The 18,443-nt window shown below is 38.1% G+C and overlaps 1 protein-coding gene across 1 annotated transcript in view; it reads left to right on the top strand.

Moving 5' to 3' along the window:
* The window catches only part of LOC115419501 (contactin-3-like), a 144,369-nt gene that overhangs the window by 115,783 nt on the left and 10,143 nt on the right, over positions 1-18,443 (top strand). Inside the window, exon 4 of the mRNA XM_030134317.1 lies at positions 2,854-3,029. Coding sequence (XP_029990177.1) covers positions 2,854-3,029 — 176 coding nt within the window. The remainder of the gene's footprint in view (positions 1-2,853; positions 3,030-18,443) is intronic.

The following is an 18,443-nucleotide window of genomic DNA, read 5'->3' as shown; positions in this document are numbered from 1 at the left end:
GACTAAAAAAAAACATTTTTAGATGTTTTTATCACCGTAGCCTGTAGCTGTGGGGGGCACCATGGTTACCTATTAAGGGTTAACCAGTTAAAATCCCATTGAGATCAAGCAGCACACGCCATACCATACTGAAAAATAGGACTTAGGGTCCTGTTGTCCAGCAGCATATTTAAAGGTCACTCAAGGTCAAAGGTCATGGCACCAAATGAAAGCCCATATATGACATTCTATCTACTGCCAATAGTAATTATATCAACATCTTCTTCTGTTTTCAATTTGTTGCACTTCAAAACGTGTCCCATTATAAACCAATGGGGATTTTCTTAAATTTCAAAAATGCATAAAAAAGATTCAAAAACCAATATTTCTCAGTTCTTTGAACAAACTTGGTAGACCTTACCCCACGGAACCTTTGCTATGAATTTCAACTGATTCTAGCTGACGGTTTTGGAGAAGAAGTTTCTACAAATCTGGACATAAATAACCTTGGGTTTGACCTTTCAAGGTCAGTCAAGGTCAAAGGTCACAACACCAAATGAAAGCCCATATGTGACTTCCTATTTATTACCAATAGTAATTATATCAATATCTTCAACTGTTTTCCAGTTACAGCGCTTAAATTTGTCCCATTATAAATCAATGGGAATTTGTAAAAATCAGTATTTCCCAATTCTTTGAGCAAATTTGGTAGACCTTACCCCCTTTAAATCCCTTCTTAAAACCCATCTTTTCTCCTTGGCTTTTGAAACCTTGTGAGATGTTTGAGGGTATTATTTGTATTCTATTTTTTTTTTTTTAATTTGGTAGTGGTTTATTGTTCTTATTTATCTAGTTATTTTATTTATTTATTTATATTGTTGTTTTTAACCCTTTCATGCACGAATTATGAGAACCTCAGTCAATATTTTTTTCTTGAGTGTTTTTGTTCTGCTTTAGGCATGAAAAAAACAATGCAATTGTTTTGTTTGTTTTTTTTTATGAACGGTTTTTTCATGGAGTTACAAAAATGTCCACTCAGTTGGACACCATACATTTAAATTTTGAAACAAAGAAACATTTATTTAAAAATCATCATCAGAAATTGATATACTGTGTGAAAACTATGAAATAAAAGCATTTTTAATTCTGCTAATTGCTAAATTGCTACTGTTTTCTCACATTTTATCATACTCTAATATTAGTTATTACTCATTTCATGGAGATAAAATCCTCCCGAGACCCAGGAAATGGACAGTTTTAGCTTTTTTACATTGAAAAACTGTCTTGATTGGAAACTGCATCGTGCAACAGTTTTTTCAGAAACATTTTTAAAACAATTTTTACTTATTGATTTTTTTAATGGAATGTCCAAAGCAATGGACAGCATTTTAAAAGTAAATCTGTCAAACTTTTGTCCCCTACAGAGGACAAAATGCATTGCTGGGTCTCAGGAGGATATGCAAAAAAAAAAAAAAAAAGTTAATTACAGTCTAATAAGAATTAGCAATTGATTTACACTCAAACATGTTACTGCAGATCAGGTTTATCAAGAACAGCAAAGTTACTGTAATTGTATGTATTGCAGTGTTTTGGATGATGCATAAGAGTCCTGATATGGAACTAAAACAACAAAACCCATGAATAAACAATAGAACAGCTGTAGAATAACTGTCCACTGTAGTGACCAGTATGCATGAACGGGTTAATTGTCTGACTTTTTATGTTTTTTTTTTTAATCTGTTCTTGTATTTTATTCTTTTATTTGGGTTTTATTTATTCTTCTGTACAGCACTGTTTTCTTTTTTGTACAGTTCTATGTCCTTAAATCTATTCTGTATTTTATTCTTTTATTTTGGTTTTAATTATTCTTCTGTACAGCACTTTGGTCCACTGTGGTTGTTTTAAAGTGCTTTACAAATAAAGTTGGATTGGATTACCCTAAAGATGTAATACAACAAATATCAAGTCTGACTGATGGTTTTCGGATCTTGAAAAAATGGACAGACAATGGATGGACTGATGACAACTGATACCAATAGTCTATCAGACCCTCCTGGACTAAATAGGTTTATAGTGATAACAATACATTTTTAACAAAATCAGGCAATAATTTAGTAATAACACAAAATAATTTGACAAAATGTTGAAAGTGTATTGTCGTTTAGATCACCAGTTACCCAACAGTCGACTGGTGGAGCCCAAACTCCTAGAAAAAACTCTTATATTACCCTTTCCAACTTGGCAAACAAGAACAACTCTCTTTTTTTCTGCTTGTAAAGTCCTCATAAATCTTCTTTGTCCAAGCCCAAAAAACTCAAAAACTCCTCTTTGTTGTCTAGATTAGAGACAGGGTACTGCTGTGAAGATCTGGACTCTTGTTAACATCATCAGATCTCTTCTATAAATAAAGCAGAGTGTCTAGACTCACGCCTGATCATCATTCCATTCATTCAAACACCTCTGTTATTCTCCCCACATGAATTTCTACTCCTGGAATATATGTAATGTTTCCATGTGTGAAAATCTGCTCACGTTTTCAGTTGTATGTATTATTTAAAATTCCAACTACCGCGGTACATTCCATGTAATAGTCAATGGGATAATGGATTCAATGGGTTACAAATGGAAGACGTGGCCACTTTTAATCTCACAAATGTTCACTCGTATGTTCTCTCCTCATCGCAGGCTGTAAATGACATTCACCGCCTTTGGATTTCTGTGTTAATAATACAGAACCCTGCTCTTATTACTCACCTTTTATCTTGTGTGCACGATGTGGGCGGACCGATCAGATCGATCTCTGTGATAAATACTGTGAGTGTGCGCGGCATCTCCAGGGGGGCTCGGCTACTGATTGTGTTTGCGTTTCTCCAGATGGTCACTAAACGGAACACTCATCGATCTGGGGAATGACTACCGGCGTCACATGTCTGGGGGCAACCTGATCATTAGCAACCTGGACAGGGACCAAGACGCCGGGATTTACCAGTGTACGGCCTTCAACGTGAGGGGGGCCATCCTCAGCCGCAGAGCCAGCCTCCAATTTGCATGTAAGTGATCCCCCACAATTGTGAACATGTTTCTGGCACGATACTGACGCACTTCTGAAGGTCTGCTATCTCTGTGGCTGTTACATGTTGGCCTGACATGTGCGGAATATGGCTGCAGCATGGATGTTTTTTGTTTTTTTTTTTCTTTCTTTTTTTCATTTTAATTGACTATTCCGATTTCTCATTTAGATTGCCTGGGAATAGATTTTCAAGAGGGGAAATGGTAATCGAATGAAATGTCAGATGCAACAAACACAGTGGGTGAGGCTGCTTCTGACTGCCTCTGAACTCCATTGATTCTCATTAGCGGTTCCAACTCTGACAGCATCCACGCTCAGTCCAAATTGACTCATATTTTGCCAAGTGATCCGCCAGCCCCTGTGATCCAGACCTTAGAGGAGACCAACACAAACAATGCTTAAGGAGTGTTTGTATCTGTGTAATCACCAGCCACTTCTTTACGTATAATATATACAGAAGGCTGTGAGTGGATCAGACAGTGACAGACTGTCTGCTGCTTTGCCATCCTACTGCTTAAAAGACAAAAGGCGGGTTGGAAAGTGATGCTGTGGGTGGGATCTTACCTTCCAGACAGGCAGTGGAGAGGCACCTCTCCTCCCTTGATCAAGCCTGCCTACTATTGATCATGTCCCAAGGATAGAGAGCCTTTTCACTTCCTCTCAGGAGATGGCCTGTCATTATCCCTATAGCCCAGTAATGAATCTCACTTGTGGGGACTGGGTGAAGAGCCGGGCTGCTTGACATTTATTGTCTTGCCTAATGCACAGTGAGGGAGGAGCGGCAGATCAGCATGGCTGATGCTCTGTGTTTCCATGTAATGAGGCCAGTGCCCCCAAGATAGAAATGTCGTGCCTTTTTTCCGTCTTTGCAACTGGGCTGCAACAACCTGTAAGTAGAGTCCAAGCACTGCTTATTTTTACCATAAATACAAATGGAGTCAATGCAAACATCATCACCAATACACACAAAAATATTTAATATGTGGGTCCGATCAAGCGCTAACACGTAGATGCATTTTGTGTTCAACATTAGTGGCTTTTCCACTAAAAACTTAACCAATATTTACTAAATGTCAAATAAACAGGAGTGTGTAATGTTGGTTTTTCCATTAATCCTTTCATGCGTACTGGTCACTACAGTGGACAGCTCTTCTACAGCTGTTTTTTTGTATATTCATGGATTTTGTTGTTCTTTTCGTTGTTTTTTCTTTTCTTTTCTTTTTTTTTTTTTTACACATATATTTATCAGAGTTTTAAGACACTACATATCTTTTCTGACATGAATTGGTAACATTATGTAGATCTCTCCTGAGCATAAACCCCCAGAATCACAAGCGTTACCCATAGTTTTCACACAATTTATCAGTAAATACATGTTTCTGTGCCTCAAAAATTAAACGTGTGGTGTCCAGCTGAGTGGACATTTTTACAACTTCATGAAAAATAGGTTCATAAGATTGTTTTTTTTTTTTTTTTTTCTTTCTTTTTTTATGTATTTTTTGTAATTTTTAAAAAATTATTTTTATGTTATTATTATTTTTTAAATGTATTTTTAAGAAGAAAGTTTTCAGTCACATTGTTTTTTTCATGCCTAAAGAGGAAAAAAACACTCAGGAAAAAAAATTTTGATTAAGGTTCTCATAATTCGTGCATGAAAGGGTAAAATCACAAATGCGATGATTTGTTTATTTATTATCGCAAGATGACACGAGGGGTCAGTCCATAAACATGGCCACAAACACAAATATGGTGTTGATTTACAGATATATTCATTATTATTATATATCAAGGTCAAGGTTACTTTATTTATACCCGTAGGTAGATTTGTTTTGCAGTCTAGGTGATTGCCTTGGCATTACAACAACACATACATTGAACATGCAAGACAGGCACTTGATCACGCTTACAGACAGGACAAAAGACAGAACAAAACAAAAAGGGCTCAGTGTTCCACCATTCATCGGTATAGCAGCATGGATAAGTAAAAGAATAAAATAGATAAGATCAAATAAAAAAAACCAAGATGCAATAAAACACAATAAAAACCAGGAAAGATTAAAAACAATCCGGAATAAAAACCAGGATAAGAACATAAAATTAGAAAATTTAAAAAATTTGAAGTCACAGTAATAATAAATAGAGCAAAGAAATGGAATAAATAACTAAATAAGTTAGTAAAGTGCAATGTTGCTATTTCTTATTGAGCTCAGTGACGGCGACAGGAAATATTACCCCTCTATCCTGTGCTAAATTAAGAAATGATTCCGTTTCCTGGTGTGTCCACACATACAGCACCATGTTTAATTTAAAACTCTTCTTCTTCACTTGTTGTAACGTCCGTCAACATCCGTTTTTTTTTTTTTTTTATTCATGTGACTCCAGTTGCACAAAAAATCTATGGTGTTGAATAACATGCGAAAGGATAAAAATGCGTACATGTAGCACGCCAAATGCCATAAGAACTGGCGTGACATACGACGCGATTTCATGAGATCAGTCAGTGTTTTAAACATCTTCAAGTTCAAAGTTTGCTTCCAGTTAGTTGGAAAATTACATGGAAAGACATTTATTGTAACTGTATTGAATTACAGTGACTTTACTTCCTACTTTTACTTCTTGAATGGTGTATAAACAGAAGCACAAACCCTCAGATTCCTCCACTCCTCTGTCTTAGTAGTTGACCATTTTCAGTGGCTTATCACAAAACACCAGTATCATATTCTTCTAGTTTCTGAATGAGACACATACTTGCTTGAACACACTTTAACTGTATTATATTTGCATTGTCACAGTCTACAGTTAAATAATAAATGGGCAGTGCGAACATTATTTCACAGCAGCTGCACTGACAAGACTGTCGAACTGAATTATATTATCTCGATCTGTGTAAATTTACACATAAATAGGAGCTCATTGTGTTTGTTATTTTGCTTTGCTACAGTATTCATATCTGAACATGCAGAGATGTGAGAGACAGATTTTCAACCAGGCTACAAATAATATTGAAGCAGTGATATTTTGCTTTTTTTTTTAAATGGAATTATACATTTTCAAGCATTTCCCTGTGGTCTACATAAACTGTAAATGCTCTGCTTGGGTCTGAATTCTTTATTAATTCAACTCCACAGGTCCATCTTCAACCCTATTTCTGAGTAACGACACGAGAAAGGTGGTTTTGAGCGCTGGCCCTTTAAATGCACATGAGCCACTTCAGGCCCCGCCCCCTCCAGGTTGTTGGCTGTGCTGCTCTGTCCCATTAAACTAACAACTAAACATTTTAGGTAATCCGTTTGAAGTTTGGACATATTTTCAGTATGGACTACAACCACTGCTGCTGATAAACAATTATGTCGTACTCGGAGAAATGTTCGTCTGAAGTCTTGACCTTATATGTGCAAATGTGGTAATGTAACTAGTTATAGACGTAACAAATTAAGCAGGAATTAAAACAGATTTGAGAAATGCACTCAATTTTTTTTTGCCAAAAATGGATGTAAAGATAGCTTTGCAGCACCTGGAGGGTTCAAATTCAAACTTTATGAACTATTAGGGTCCAAATACACAAATAAATGAACCAAAGACTAATAAAAGTGGGTTTAGCAAAATATGACCCCTTTAAGAATCCACTTTTGTCATTCCCAAAATTTGGCCACAGCAATATGTTTGTCAACTAACCTGACTGTTGCAGGTGTTGGATATTTTCAACTTCATACATTTCCATTACTAATTTCGGCTGAATTTGTATGTAGTGATTTGTGCCTTTTCTATAAATATTTGCATTACCAGTTTATTTATATGAAGCGGGGGATCCCAGACTTTTTCAGCTGCTGAATTTGGTGTCTTCCCAGGACCAAACATCTTGGAAAAAAAAGACATCATAGACTACCGTAACATCGACCGAGAAACACAGCATCTGGATGCAAACCATCAGTGTTTACTGACTTCAATGTTAAGCACCGAAGAACAAGTATTAGATTCATTTCAAAGACTTATTAACTAAAGCATGACATTAAGAATCCTTTTTTGTCGTTTTGTAATTATTTGGCCATGACTGTATGCTTTCAACAGCCAGAGAATTTTACAAGGCCAGAAAATTTGAAGAATCAGACTGAAAATATGAAAAAAAAACAAAACATTTTAGTTAATCGGCTCGAAGTTTGGACATATTTTCAGTATGAACTACAACTGTTGCTGCTGATAAACAATTATGTCGTACTTGGAGAAATGTTCATTGGAAGTCTTGACCTTATATGTGCAAATGTTGTAACTAGTTATAGACATAACAAACTAAGCAGGAATTGAAAGAGGTTGTAGAAATCCATTGGATTTTTTCCAAAATGAATATAAAGATAGCTTTGTTGCACCTGGAAGGTTCAAATTCAAACTTTATGAACTATTAGGGTCCAAATACACAAATAAATGAACCAAAGACTAATAAAAGTGGGTTTAGCAAAATATGACCCCTTTAAAGGCATTTATTTCACACTCATGGTCTGTTGTATAAAGATACTGGCTAACATTTTTTTCATGTACATTTATGTCCTATGATGATGGAACAAAAGCAAGATTTCAGTTTTGTTTTTTTAGATCAAACCACTTGCAACCAGTCAGTCTTGTCTGAATTTGTTGTAATAGCTGTACTTGTCTGAATATATTTCCATCAAAACTGATGGAAAAAGATAAAATCTGCGAATAGTTGCCAACCGCGATGGGTGGTGGAGTTGAAGGTCATGTGCAAAGCCAAACTTTTGATCTGTCAGTTCATACGCTGGGCCCGTTAACATGTCGAATGCTTTTGATTTGAATATTTGACTGTTTTAGTTTCCAGTGTCTTGTTTCCTTTTTGCCAGTGCAGATGGAAGCTGCCCATTGTCAGAGCGGCATGTCTTCTGCTAACTGTCTTTGTGATCATTCATTTACATTTAATCGCAGCCCAAATCCCTGCACAGATGCTGCCATTAACGTGCCTGTATGTTTATTTTGTCAGACAGCATCCCAGTTACAAAGATCAGCACGGCACAGCAGATTGAAAATCAATTTAAAGAGGCTGCTGGTTATGCTCCGTGATTAAATGTCGACTTCGTACTTGTTCTGTAGCGTAACAGCGGAAACATCAAAACATGTAAATGAAAACAGATTTATAGGGAATTCAGCTGCATTAAGACACCGCTCGTACAATCACAGAACAAAACAGGACTAAAAACAGAGTTAGAACAGTGTGTCTGCAGCTGTTTGAAGGACAGTGAAGGAGCCAAACAAGACTTTACTTTGTTGCTTGTGATGTTTGGTGCAGGTGTGTCGGACAAGGACAAAAAAAACAGCAAAAAAAAAACAGCAAAAAAAAAAAACAAATTCGATATGCGAGCGATGAAAGAGGGCATATCTGGGGAAGGGAAAGCGGTGACCCGTGGAAAATGGGAAGCCTCCAATTAGTGCACTGCCTCAGGTCACCTGCTCACCACATATATAAGGACCTACACACTAACACAGAGTACATATTCCCACAGAAGAGTTTAGGAACTGTCCAAACTGCAGGGTAAACTATTTTTATTTCATAGTTATTTGGCTTATAATGAATTTCTGTTGTATCCCTATGTGTCTTATGTGGATAATTGGAAGTGGCCCCTAGTGACCCCCACTGCACGCACAAAAAACAGACATAAAAAACATGTTATGAGGTAGAATATTCCTCCTAAATAGTCTATGTTCATTAGTTGGATAGTATTAACTCTAGCTAAGTTAAATGTGGGTTTTTTTTAGGATGAACATCTAAACCAGTGATTCTGAACTGCACAGGCCTACAAAATAATGTTAAGAAACATTAGTTGCACTTTATTAATTGAATTCATTTTGCATGAAAACACCAAGTGTGTTAGAATGGCTGTTGTTGAAATGTTCTGATTGTTAGGATTAAGGCTTGAATAAGTGACTGAACGCATTTTTCGTTTTTAACCCTGTAAAGCCTGAACTGTTAAATCATTGACAGAAAATTCCATTTCTTTGAAACTGGAGCCTTTATTGGTCCATCTGAACAACCCAAAGAAACATTTTTCAAATATCAATGTCCATATATGAATTTCACTTTTGTGTCATATTTGATACATCAGGTCTCAATGCTCAAATAATATTATTTTTGAACAAACAAAAACATAATATAACACAAACATGTCTAACAAATTGGTAATTCCTTTTCAAAATTGTCAAAGTTCTGCCTCCTTCCTCATTAATGACAGTCTTGTAGTGTCACTGGAAAGGCCTCTGGTAAACAAATTCCTCCCCCCTGGTGGATTATCTGTGTATTGCATATATCTAATTGTATACATCAGGTTTTTCAAGAAAAAAAATATCACACTGATCATGTAGAGGGCTTCAAAACTCATGTATCAAATATGATATGTTTGCCGTTATAGGGTTAACAGAGTACACGTTTTAGTTTTGATTAAAATGGACCAAATTTGTTGTTAAAGGGAATAGGTACATATTCCCACAGAAGAGTTTAGGAACTGTCCAAACTGCAGGGTAAACTATTTTTATTTCATAGTTACTTGGGTTATAATGAATTTCTGTTGTATTCCTATGTGTCTTATGTGGATAATTGGAAGTGGCCCCTAGTGACCCCCACTGCACACACAAAAAAACATGTTACAAGATAGAATATTCCTCCTAAATAGTCTATATTGGATTTTATTAACTCTAGGTAAGTTAAATGTGTTGTTTTTTTTTTTTTTTAGGAAGAACATCTAAACCAGTGATTCTCAACTGTTGGGTCGCTGCCCAAAAATGGGTCACAAACCCATTCACAGTTGGTCACAGACCTAGAAAATAATGTTAAGAAACACTAGTTGCACTTTATTTATTGAAATAATTTTGCATCAAAACACCAAGTGTGTTAAAATGGCTGTTGTTGAAATGTTCTGATTGTTTTGTCAGCTTTAGGATTAATGGATAAGTGACTGAATGCACTTTTAATTTTTAACCCTGTAAAACCTGAACAGTTAAATCATTGACAGAAAATTCCAGTTCTTTGAAACTGGAGCCTTTATTGGTCCATCTGAACAACCCAAAGAAACATTTCTCAAATATCAATGTCCATATATGAATTTCACTTTTGTGTCATATTTGATACATCGGGTCTCAATGCTCAAATAATTATTTTTGAACAAACAAAAGCATAATATAACACAAACATGTCTAACAAATTGGTAATTCCTTTTCAAAATTGTCAGATTGTGCCTCCTTCCTCATTAATGACAGTCTTGTAGTGTCACTGGAAAGGCCTCTGGTGAATGAATTCCTCCCCCCTGGTGGATTATCTGTGTATTGCATGTATCTAATTGTATACATCAGGTTTTTCAAGAAAAAAAATATCACACTGACCATGTAGAGGGCTTCAAAACTCATGTATCAAATATGATACATTTGCCGTTATAGGGTTAACAGAGTACACGTTTTAGTTTTGATTAAAATGGACCAAATTTATTGTTAAAGGGAATAGGTACATATTCCCACAGAAGAGTTTCGGAACTGTCCAAACTGCAGGGTAAATTATTTTTATTTCATCGTTATTTGGGTTATAATGAATTTCTGTTGTATTCCTATGTGTCTTATGTGGATAATTGGAAGTGACCCCTAGTGACCCCCACTGCACGCACAAAAAAACAGACATAAAAAACATGTTATGAGGTAGAATATTCCTCCTAAATAGTCTATGTTCATTAGTTGGATAGTATTAACTCTAGTTTAAATGTGTGTTTTTAGGAGAAACATCTAAACCAGTGATTCTCAACTGTTGGTTTGCGACCCAAAAGTGGGCCACAAACTCATTTTTAGTAGGTTGTGGAGCTTTGGGCAAAAAATAATGTTAGGAAACACTAGTTGCGCCTTATCAATCAAATAAATTTTGCATGAAAACAAGTTTGTTAAAATGGCAGTTAGAGTACACGTTATGGTTTTGGTTCAAATGGACCTAATTTCGTGTTCAACTGAATATTTCCCTCTTTATCATCGCCCCCTGGTGTTCAGTTTGGTTTATCATCATTAAACTTGTCTTCTGTGTTTTCATACCGCGATATTCTGTATTATATCAGGTTCAAAACACACCATTTTTTCATTAAATAAAATTGAGAAGTTTAACTGTTATAAATTTGGGTCGTGGCCTATCATTGAGGGGTGATGGTGGGTCCTAAAGCTAGACCAGTTGAGTCGAAACCACTGAACCCATTGTAGGAGTATTTGTATAAAGTGCAATACCATAGACAGCCACTAGACGCCACTTCCAACTATCCACCTATTACAAGCCTGTAATAAATGTGATGTTCTGTAAATGTTCCTGTTGAGACTTGAAGGCTTTAGTATCTGCCGTGTAGGCTTTGATTGGCAGCTCACTCACCTGCTGGGTCTGACCTTTACAGCTTCTGTTTATTGAATAAAACATATTTTCCTGAACAGGGAGTTCTACTGCAGTTACTGTCGAGAGGTCACACCAGCAAAACAAGCCTGTTCTGCCTCCGAAGTCATCACATACTGATGCTTGGTCATGACTCCGTGGCATTTCATCACATGGGGTTCTCATACGGCATTAATGTTTCATACAGTAGAAGTCAGTGCAATTCTTTAGATGTCATAAGATCGTTTTTATTGGTTCCACAGCAGAGAAAATTCACTGTTACAGAAAATCCACAAAAATAGAGATAAAGAGAGAAACTACTAATGCGAAAGAAATTTGAATTAAGTAATATATGATGATAAATTAAAAAAAAAAAAAAAAAAAAACTCTTAAAGTGCAGGTCGTAACAAGAAACTAAACATCCAATGAGGCGTTTGACGATGGTTTTGGCAAAACATTAAAGTTTATGGACTTGGTTTGTGTTCCGTCACCTCCACTGTCTCTGTCTCAGTTGAAGTTGAAATTGGCACCACTTGTTATTAGGGGCTCGGGCATCGACACGAGCACCTCTCCCCCATTGCAAAGCAATGGGAGAGAGGTGCTCGTGGCGAAGCCACGAGCACCTATTGTTCTTCCGCGCGTTTATTATTATTAATATTATTCTTCATCTTCCGCCACTTTTCGCCGATTAATTCAGCCCGAACCGCTGGAAATAGACCAACACATGTTATTACAAAAATGTGCGTCCTGCTCGGGAATCGTGTGCTATGTTATAGGCGTTCCATTCCGATGCACGGATTTCGTTAAAATTGCGAAAAACCAGTCAAATTTCTCCATCCGAAATGAATGGGGCCATTTTCAAGTGGCTACCATTCCCAAACGATTTGTCCTAAAAATATTCTGTCAACGCAGAAATGTTCAGCTTGGCCCAAAGATTATCTGTGTCATCACATGGTAACGATATCACTTACGGTTTTCGCACAAATATGCGAAGAAAAACCCCATTCATTTTTAATGGGAGTGACAAAAAACTTGCCTTTTTTCCAACCACTACTACTTCGCCATACTTTCACCTAGAGACTTCATTTAAACTTTAAAACGCAGGCATTTTTGTCCTCTCCACACGAATGTACTTGCTATGAGGATGAGGTTTACGGTTTTCAATAGGTGAGTCTTCAAAAACCCCCAGGTTGACTCAAAATCCTCATTTCTAGAGTGTGTGGTCCCCATGGTAACGGCAGCTAGAGTGAGAAAGGAGTGAAAAATTCACCTGAAAATTCTCTGAATAAATCGCCCTCCCGGCCAAACGATACATCGCAGGCGAATGATATTTTCCAAAAACGTAGCCATGGTTCCTGGGCTTCATATGAACCCATGTTTGAAGACCTAGCTCTTTTTAAAGTGAAATGACAGGCACTAGTTTGGAGGCAAGTCCCTTCTTTCCCCCATTAACTCTCCATTATAGCAGATTCCTTCTTGTCTTGCTCGGTTGGCTGTTTTTAAACTGCCCTAACTCAGTCATTTTTCACAGTACGGAAAAAAAATCTACATCTGTGCATTCCCCAGGGCCTTCTGATGCCCACGGTCATTTCGGTTTTCACCTATCTTTTACGGTTTTCCCATAATTAGCAGTTTTCCGGGACCTGTTCTGAGTGAGTCACTCAGTCTATTCCTGCTGCTCTGTGTGTCTCTCTCTCTCTGTGTGTGTCAGTGCAGCGCCGTTGCTGCGGCAACAGCCCCTCTGCTCTGTGTCCCAGGTGTGTCCAATAAACTGAATCAGTCTGACATGTTTCTCCTCCCATAGCAACCCTGGAGAGTCCATAGCAACGCTGTGTGTCTGTTAAAGTACAGATACTACTACTAATACTACTACTGCTGTTAATACTATGATTACTACTACTATTAAAAATGCTACTACTGCTACTACTACTACTACTAAAAAATATTACTACTACTACTACAATTGCTACTACTACTAATACTACTACTACAACTAAAAATACTACTAATGTTACTACTACTACTACTACTAGAAATTCTACTACTACTACTACTGCTGCTACTACAACTACTACAAAAAATACTACTACTACTACTACTACTACTAAAAATACTATTACTACTATTACAGGTGCTACTACTAAAAATACTACTACTACAAAAAATACTACTACTATTACTACTACAACTAAAAATACTACTACTACTACTACTGAAAATACTACTACTACTACCACTACTGCTACTAAAATACTACTATTACTGTTACTTGTACTCCTTCTCCTCCTATTACTGTTAAACTGATTCAAACTGATTCTCTCTCATGCACAAACACACTCACACACTGACACACACACACACAAACACACACTCAAAAACTAACACACACTCACACACACACACACACACACACACACACACACACACACACACACAGAGTATAGAACACAGACAGTTGAAGCTCAGGTGTCAGGTGATCAGCATCAGCCAATCAGGTCACACATGACTACAACTAATGGGGAGAGGAAAAAATCTGCCAGAAAAGTCCACTTTTTTCTTACCGCTACTACTTCGCCATACTTTGATCTACAGACTTCATTGAAACTTTAAAACGCAGGCATTTTTGTCCTCTCCGCATGAATGTACTTGGTATGAGGATGGGGTTTACGGTTTTCAATAGGTGAGTCTTCAAAAACCCCTGGGTTGAGTGAAAATTGTCCAAATTTCCTGAGTTAGAGTGTGTGATGTCATCACACTAGAGTGGAAGAGCAGTGAAAATTCAACTGAAAATTCTGTAAATAAATCGCCCTCCCGGCAAAACCATACATCGCAGGTGAATGATATTTTCCAAAAACGTAGCCATGGTTCCTGGGCTTCATATGAACCCATGTTTGAAGACCTAGCTCTTTTTAAAGAGAAATGACATGCACTAGTTTGGAGGCTCATCCCTTCTTTCTCCCATTGACTCTCCATTGTAGCAGATTCCTTCTTTTCTTGGTCAGTTGACTGTTTTTAAAATGCCCTAACTCAGTCATTTTTCACAGTACGGGAAAAAAACCTACATCTGTATGTTCCCCAGGTCCTTTTGACGCTCACGGTCATTTCAGTTTTCTCCTATCTTTTACGGTTTTCCTGTAATTAGCAGTTTCTCGGGACCTGTTCTGCTCCAGTCTCAGCCTATTCCTGCTGCTCTGTGTCAGTTTCATTCTGTGTGTGTGTCAGTGCAGCGCCGTCGCTGTGGCAACTACTACTGATACAACTACTAAAAATACTACTACTACCTAAAATACTACTACTACTTCAATTACTACTACTAACGGTGACATCTGTCAGCCGCCAGACTTTGACACACAGATTGTCCATATAAAGTGAATGGGAGTTCAGAACACAGAATTCCCCTCTGACCATGAAGTCTTTGGTAACGTCGAACCGACATGCCCCCCCGACCCCCGAGCCCCTCTCACGATTTCCGCGTGTGGAAATTGTCTAGTTAGGGGCTCGGGCATCGACACGAGCACCTCTCCCCCATTGCAAAGCAATGGGAGAGAGGTGCTCGTGGCGAAGCCACGAGCACCTATAGTTCTTCCGCTCGTTTATTAGGGGCTCGGGCATCGACACGAGCACCTCTCCCCCATTGCAAAGCAATGGGAGAGAGGTGCTCGTGGCGAAGCCACGAGCACCTATAGTTCTTCCGCTCGTTTATTTTTATTATTATTATTTTTCATCTTACGGCCACATTTTCGCCGATTAATAGGGCCCGAACCGCTGGAAAGACCCCTGCACAATATACATTAAAACGTGCGGTTTCATCGGGAATAGTGTGCTATGTTATTTTCATAGAGATTCGTGAATGTTTCGCAGAGTTATTCGCGAAAAACACGCGAAAAAAGTCCCATAGAAATGAATGGGGAGATGAAAAAATCAGCCAGAAAAGTCCACTTTTTTCCAGACACTACTACTTCACCATACTTTCACCTACAGACTTCATTCAAACTTTAAAACGCAGGCATTTTTGTCCTCTCCGCACGAATGTACTTGGTATGATAATGGGTTTTACGGTTTTCAATAGGTGAGTCTTCAAAAACCCCTGGGTTGAGTGAAAATTCTCAAAATTTCCTGAGTTAGAGTGGGTGATGTCATCACACTAGAGTGTGAGAGCAGTGAAAATTCAACTGAAAATTCTCTGAATAAATCGCCCTCCCGGCCAAACGATACATCGCAAGTGAATGATATTTTCCAAAAACGTAGCCATGGTTCCTGGGCTTCATATGAACCCATGTTTGAAGACCTAGCTCTTTTTAAAGAGAAATGAAAGGCACTAGTTTGGAGGCTCATCCCTTCTTTCCTCCATTAACTCTCCATTGTAGCGGATTCCTTCTTGTCTTGGTCAGTTGACTGTTTTTACACTGCTCTAACTCAGTCATTTCTCATAGTACGTGAAAAAAACCTACATCTGTGTGTTCCCCAGGTCCTTCTGACGCTCACGGTCATTTTGGTTTTCACCTATCTTGTACGGTTTTCCCATAATTAGCAGTTTTCCGGGACCTGTTCTGAGTGACTCACTCAGTCTATTCCTGCTGCTCTGTGTGTCTCTCTCTCTCTGTGTGTGTCAGTGCAGCGCCGTTGCTGCGGCAACAGCCCCTCTGCTCTGTGTCCCAGGTGTGTCCAATAAACCCAATCAGTCTGACATGTTTCTCCTCCCATAGCAACCCTGGAGAGTCCATAGCAACGCTGGGTGTGTGAGACAGTACTGATACCACTACTATTACTATTACTACTATGATAACTACTACTACTACTAAAAATACAACCACTACTACTGAAAGTACTACTACTATTACTAAAAATACGACTACTATTACTACTACTACTAATAAAAATACTACTACTACTACAAATACTACTACTACTATGAAAACTACTTCTACTACTACTACTACTAAAAATACTACTACTAGTATTACTAAAAATACTACTACTACTACTACAACTACTACTACCACTACCACTAAAAATACTACTTCTATTACTACTTCTCCTTCTACTTCTCCTCCTTTTACTGATAGAATAAACTGATTCAAACTGATTCTCTCTCACACACACACACACACACACACACACACACACACACACACAGAGTATAGAACAAAGACAGTTGAAGCTCAGGTGTCAGGTGATCAGCATCAGCCAATCAGGTCACACATGACTACAACTAATGGGGAGAGGAAAAAATCAGCCAGAAAAGTCCACTTTTTTCCAGACACTACTACTTCGCCATGCTTTGACCTACAGACTTCATTTAAACTTTAAAACGCAGGCATTTTTGTCCTCTCCACATGAATGTACTTGGTATGAGGATGGGATTTACGGTTTTCAATAAGTGAGTCTTCAAAAACCCCTGGGTTGAGTGAAAATTGTCCAAATTTCCTGAGTTAGAGTGTGTGATGTCATCACACTAGAGTGGAAGAGCAGTGCAAATTCAACTGAAAATTCTCTGAATAAATCGCCCTCCCGGCCAAACGATACATCGAAGGCGAATGATCTTTTCCATAAACGTAGCCATGGTTCCTGGGCTTCATATGAACCCATGTTTGAAGACCTAGCTTTTTTCAAAGTGAAATGACAGGCACTAGTTTGGAGGCTCATCCCTTCTTTCTCCCATTAACTCTCCATTGTAGCGGATTCCTTCTTGTCTTGGTCAGTTCACTGTTTTTAAACTGCTCTAACTCAGTCATTTCTCACAGTACGGGAAAAAAACCTACATCTTTATGTTCCCTTGGTCTCTCTGACGCTCATGGTCATTTCAGTTTTCACCTATCTTTTACGATTTTCCTGTAATTAGCAGTTTATAGGGACCTGTTCTGATCCAGTCTCAGCATATTCCTGCTACTCTGTGTGTCAGTTTCATTCTGTGTGTGTGTCAGTGCAGCGCCGTTACTGTGGCAACTACTACTACTACTAAAAATACTACTACTACTAAAAATACTACTACTACTTCTATTACTACTACTAACGGTGACGTCGGTCAGCTGCCAAACTTTGACACACAGATTGTCCATATAAAGTGAATGGGGGTTCAGAACACATAATTCCCCTCCGACCATGAAGTCTTTGGTAACGTCGAACCCACATGCCCCCCCGACCCCCGAGCCCCTCTCACGATTTCCGCGTGTGGAAATTGTCTAGTTTTTATTATTATTATTTTTCATCTTACGGCCACATTTTCGCCGATTAATAGGGCCCGAACCGCTGGAAAGACCCCTGCACAATATACATTAAAACGTGCGGTTTCATCGGGAATAGTGTGCTATGTTATTTTCATAGAGATTCGTGAATGTTTCGCAGAGTTATTCGCGAAAAACACGCGAAAAAAGTCCCATAGAAATGAATGGGGAGATGAAAAAATCAGCCAGAAAAGTCCACTTTTTTCCAGACACTACTACTTCACCATACTTTCACCTACAGACTTCATTCAAACTTTAAAACGCAGGCATTTTTGTCCTCTCCGCACGAATGTACTTGGTATGATAATGGGTTTTACGGTTTTCAATAGGTGAGTCTTCAAAAACCCCTGGGTTGAGTGAAAATTCTCAAAATTTCCTGAGTTAGAGTGGGTGATGTCATCACACTAGAGTGTGAGAGCAGTGAAAATTCAACTGAAAATTCTCTGAATAAATCGCCCTCCCGGCCAAACGATACATCGCAAGGTGAATGATATTTTCCAAAAACGTAGCCATGGTTCCTGGGCTTCATATGAACCCATGTTTGAAGACCTAGCTCTTTTTAAAGAGAAATGACAGGCACTAGTTTGGAGGCTCATCCCTTCTTTCCTCCATTAACTCTCCATTGTAGCGGATTCCTTCTTGTCTTGGTCAGTTGACTGTTTTTACACTGCTCTAACTCAGTCATTTCTCATAGTACGTGAAAAAAACCTACATCTGTGTGTTCCCCAGGTCCTTCTGACGCTCACGGTCATTTTCGGTTTTCACCTATCTTGTACGGTTTTCC

This window comes from Sphaeramia orbicularis, chromosome 5, assembly GCF_902148855.1.
Source record: "Sphaeramia orbicularis chromosome 5, fSphaOr1.1, whole genome shotgun sequence".
NCBI classification, from domain to species: domain Eukaryota; kingdom Metazoa; phylum Chordata; class Actinopteri; order Kurtiformes; family Apogonidae; genus Sphaeramia; species Sphaeramia orbicularis.
This window is presented reverse-complemented; position numbering and strand designations above follow the sequence as displayed.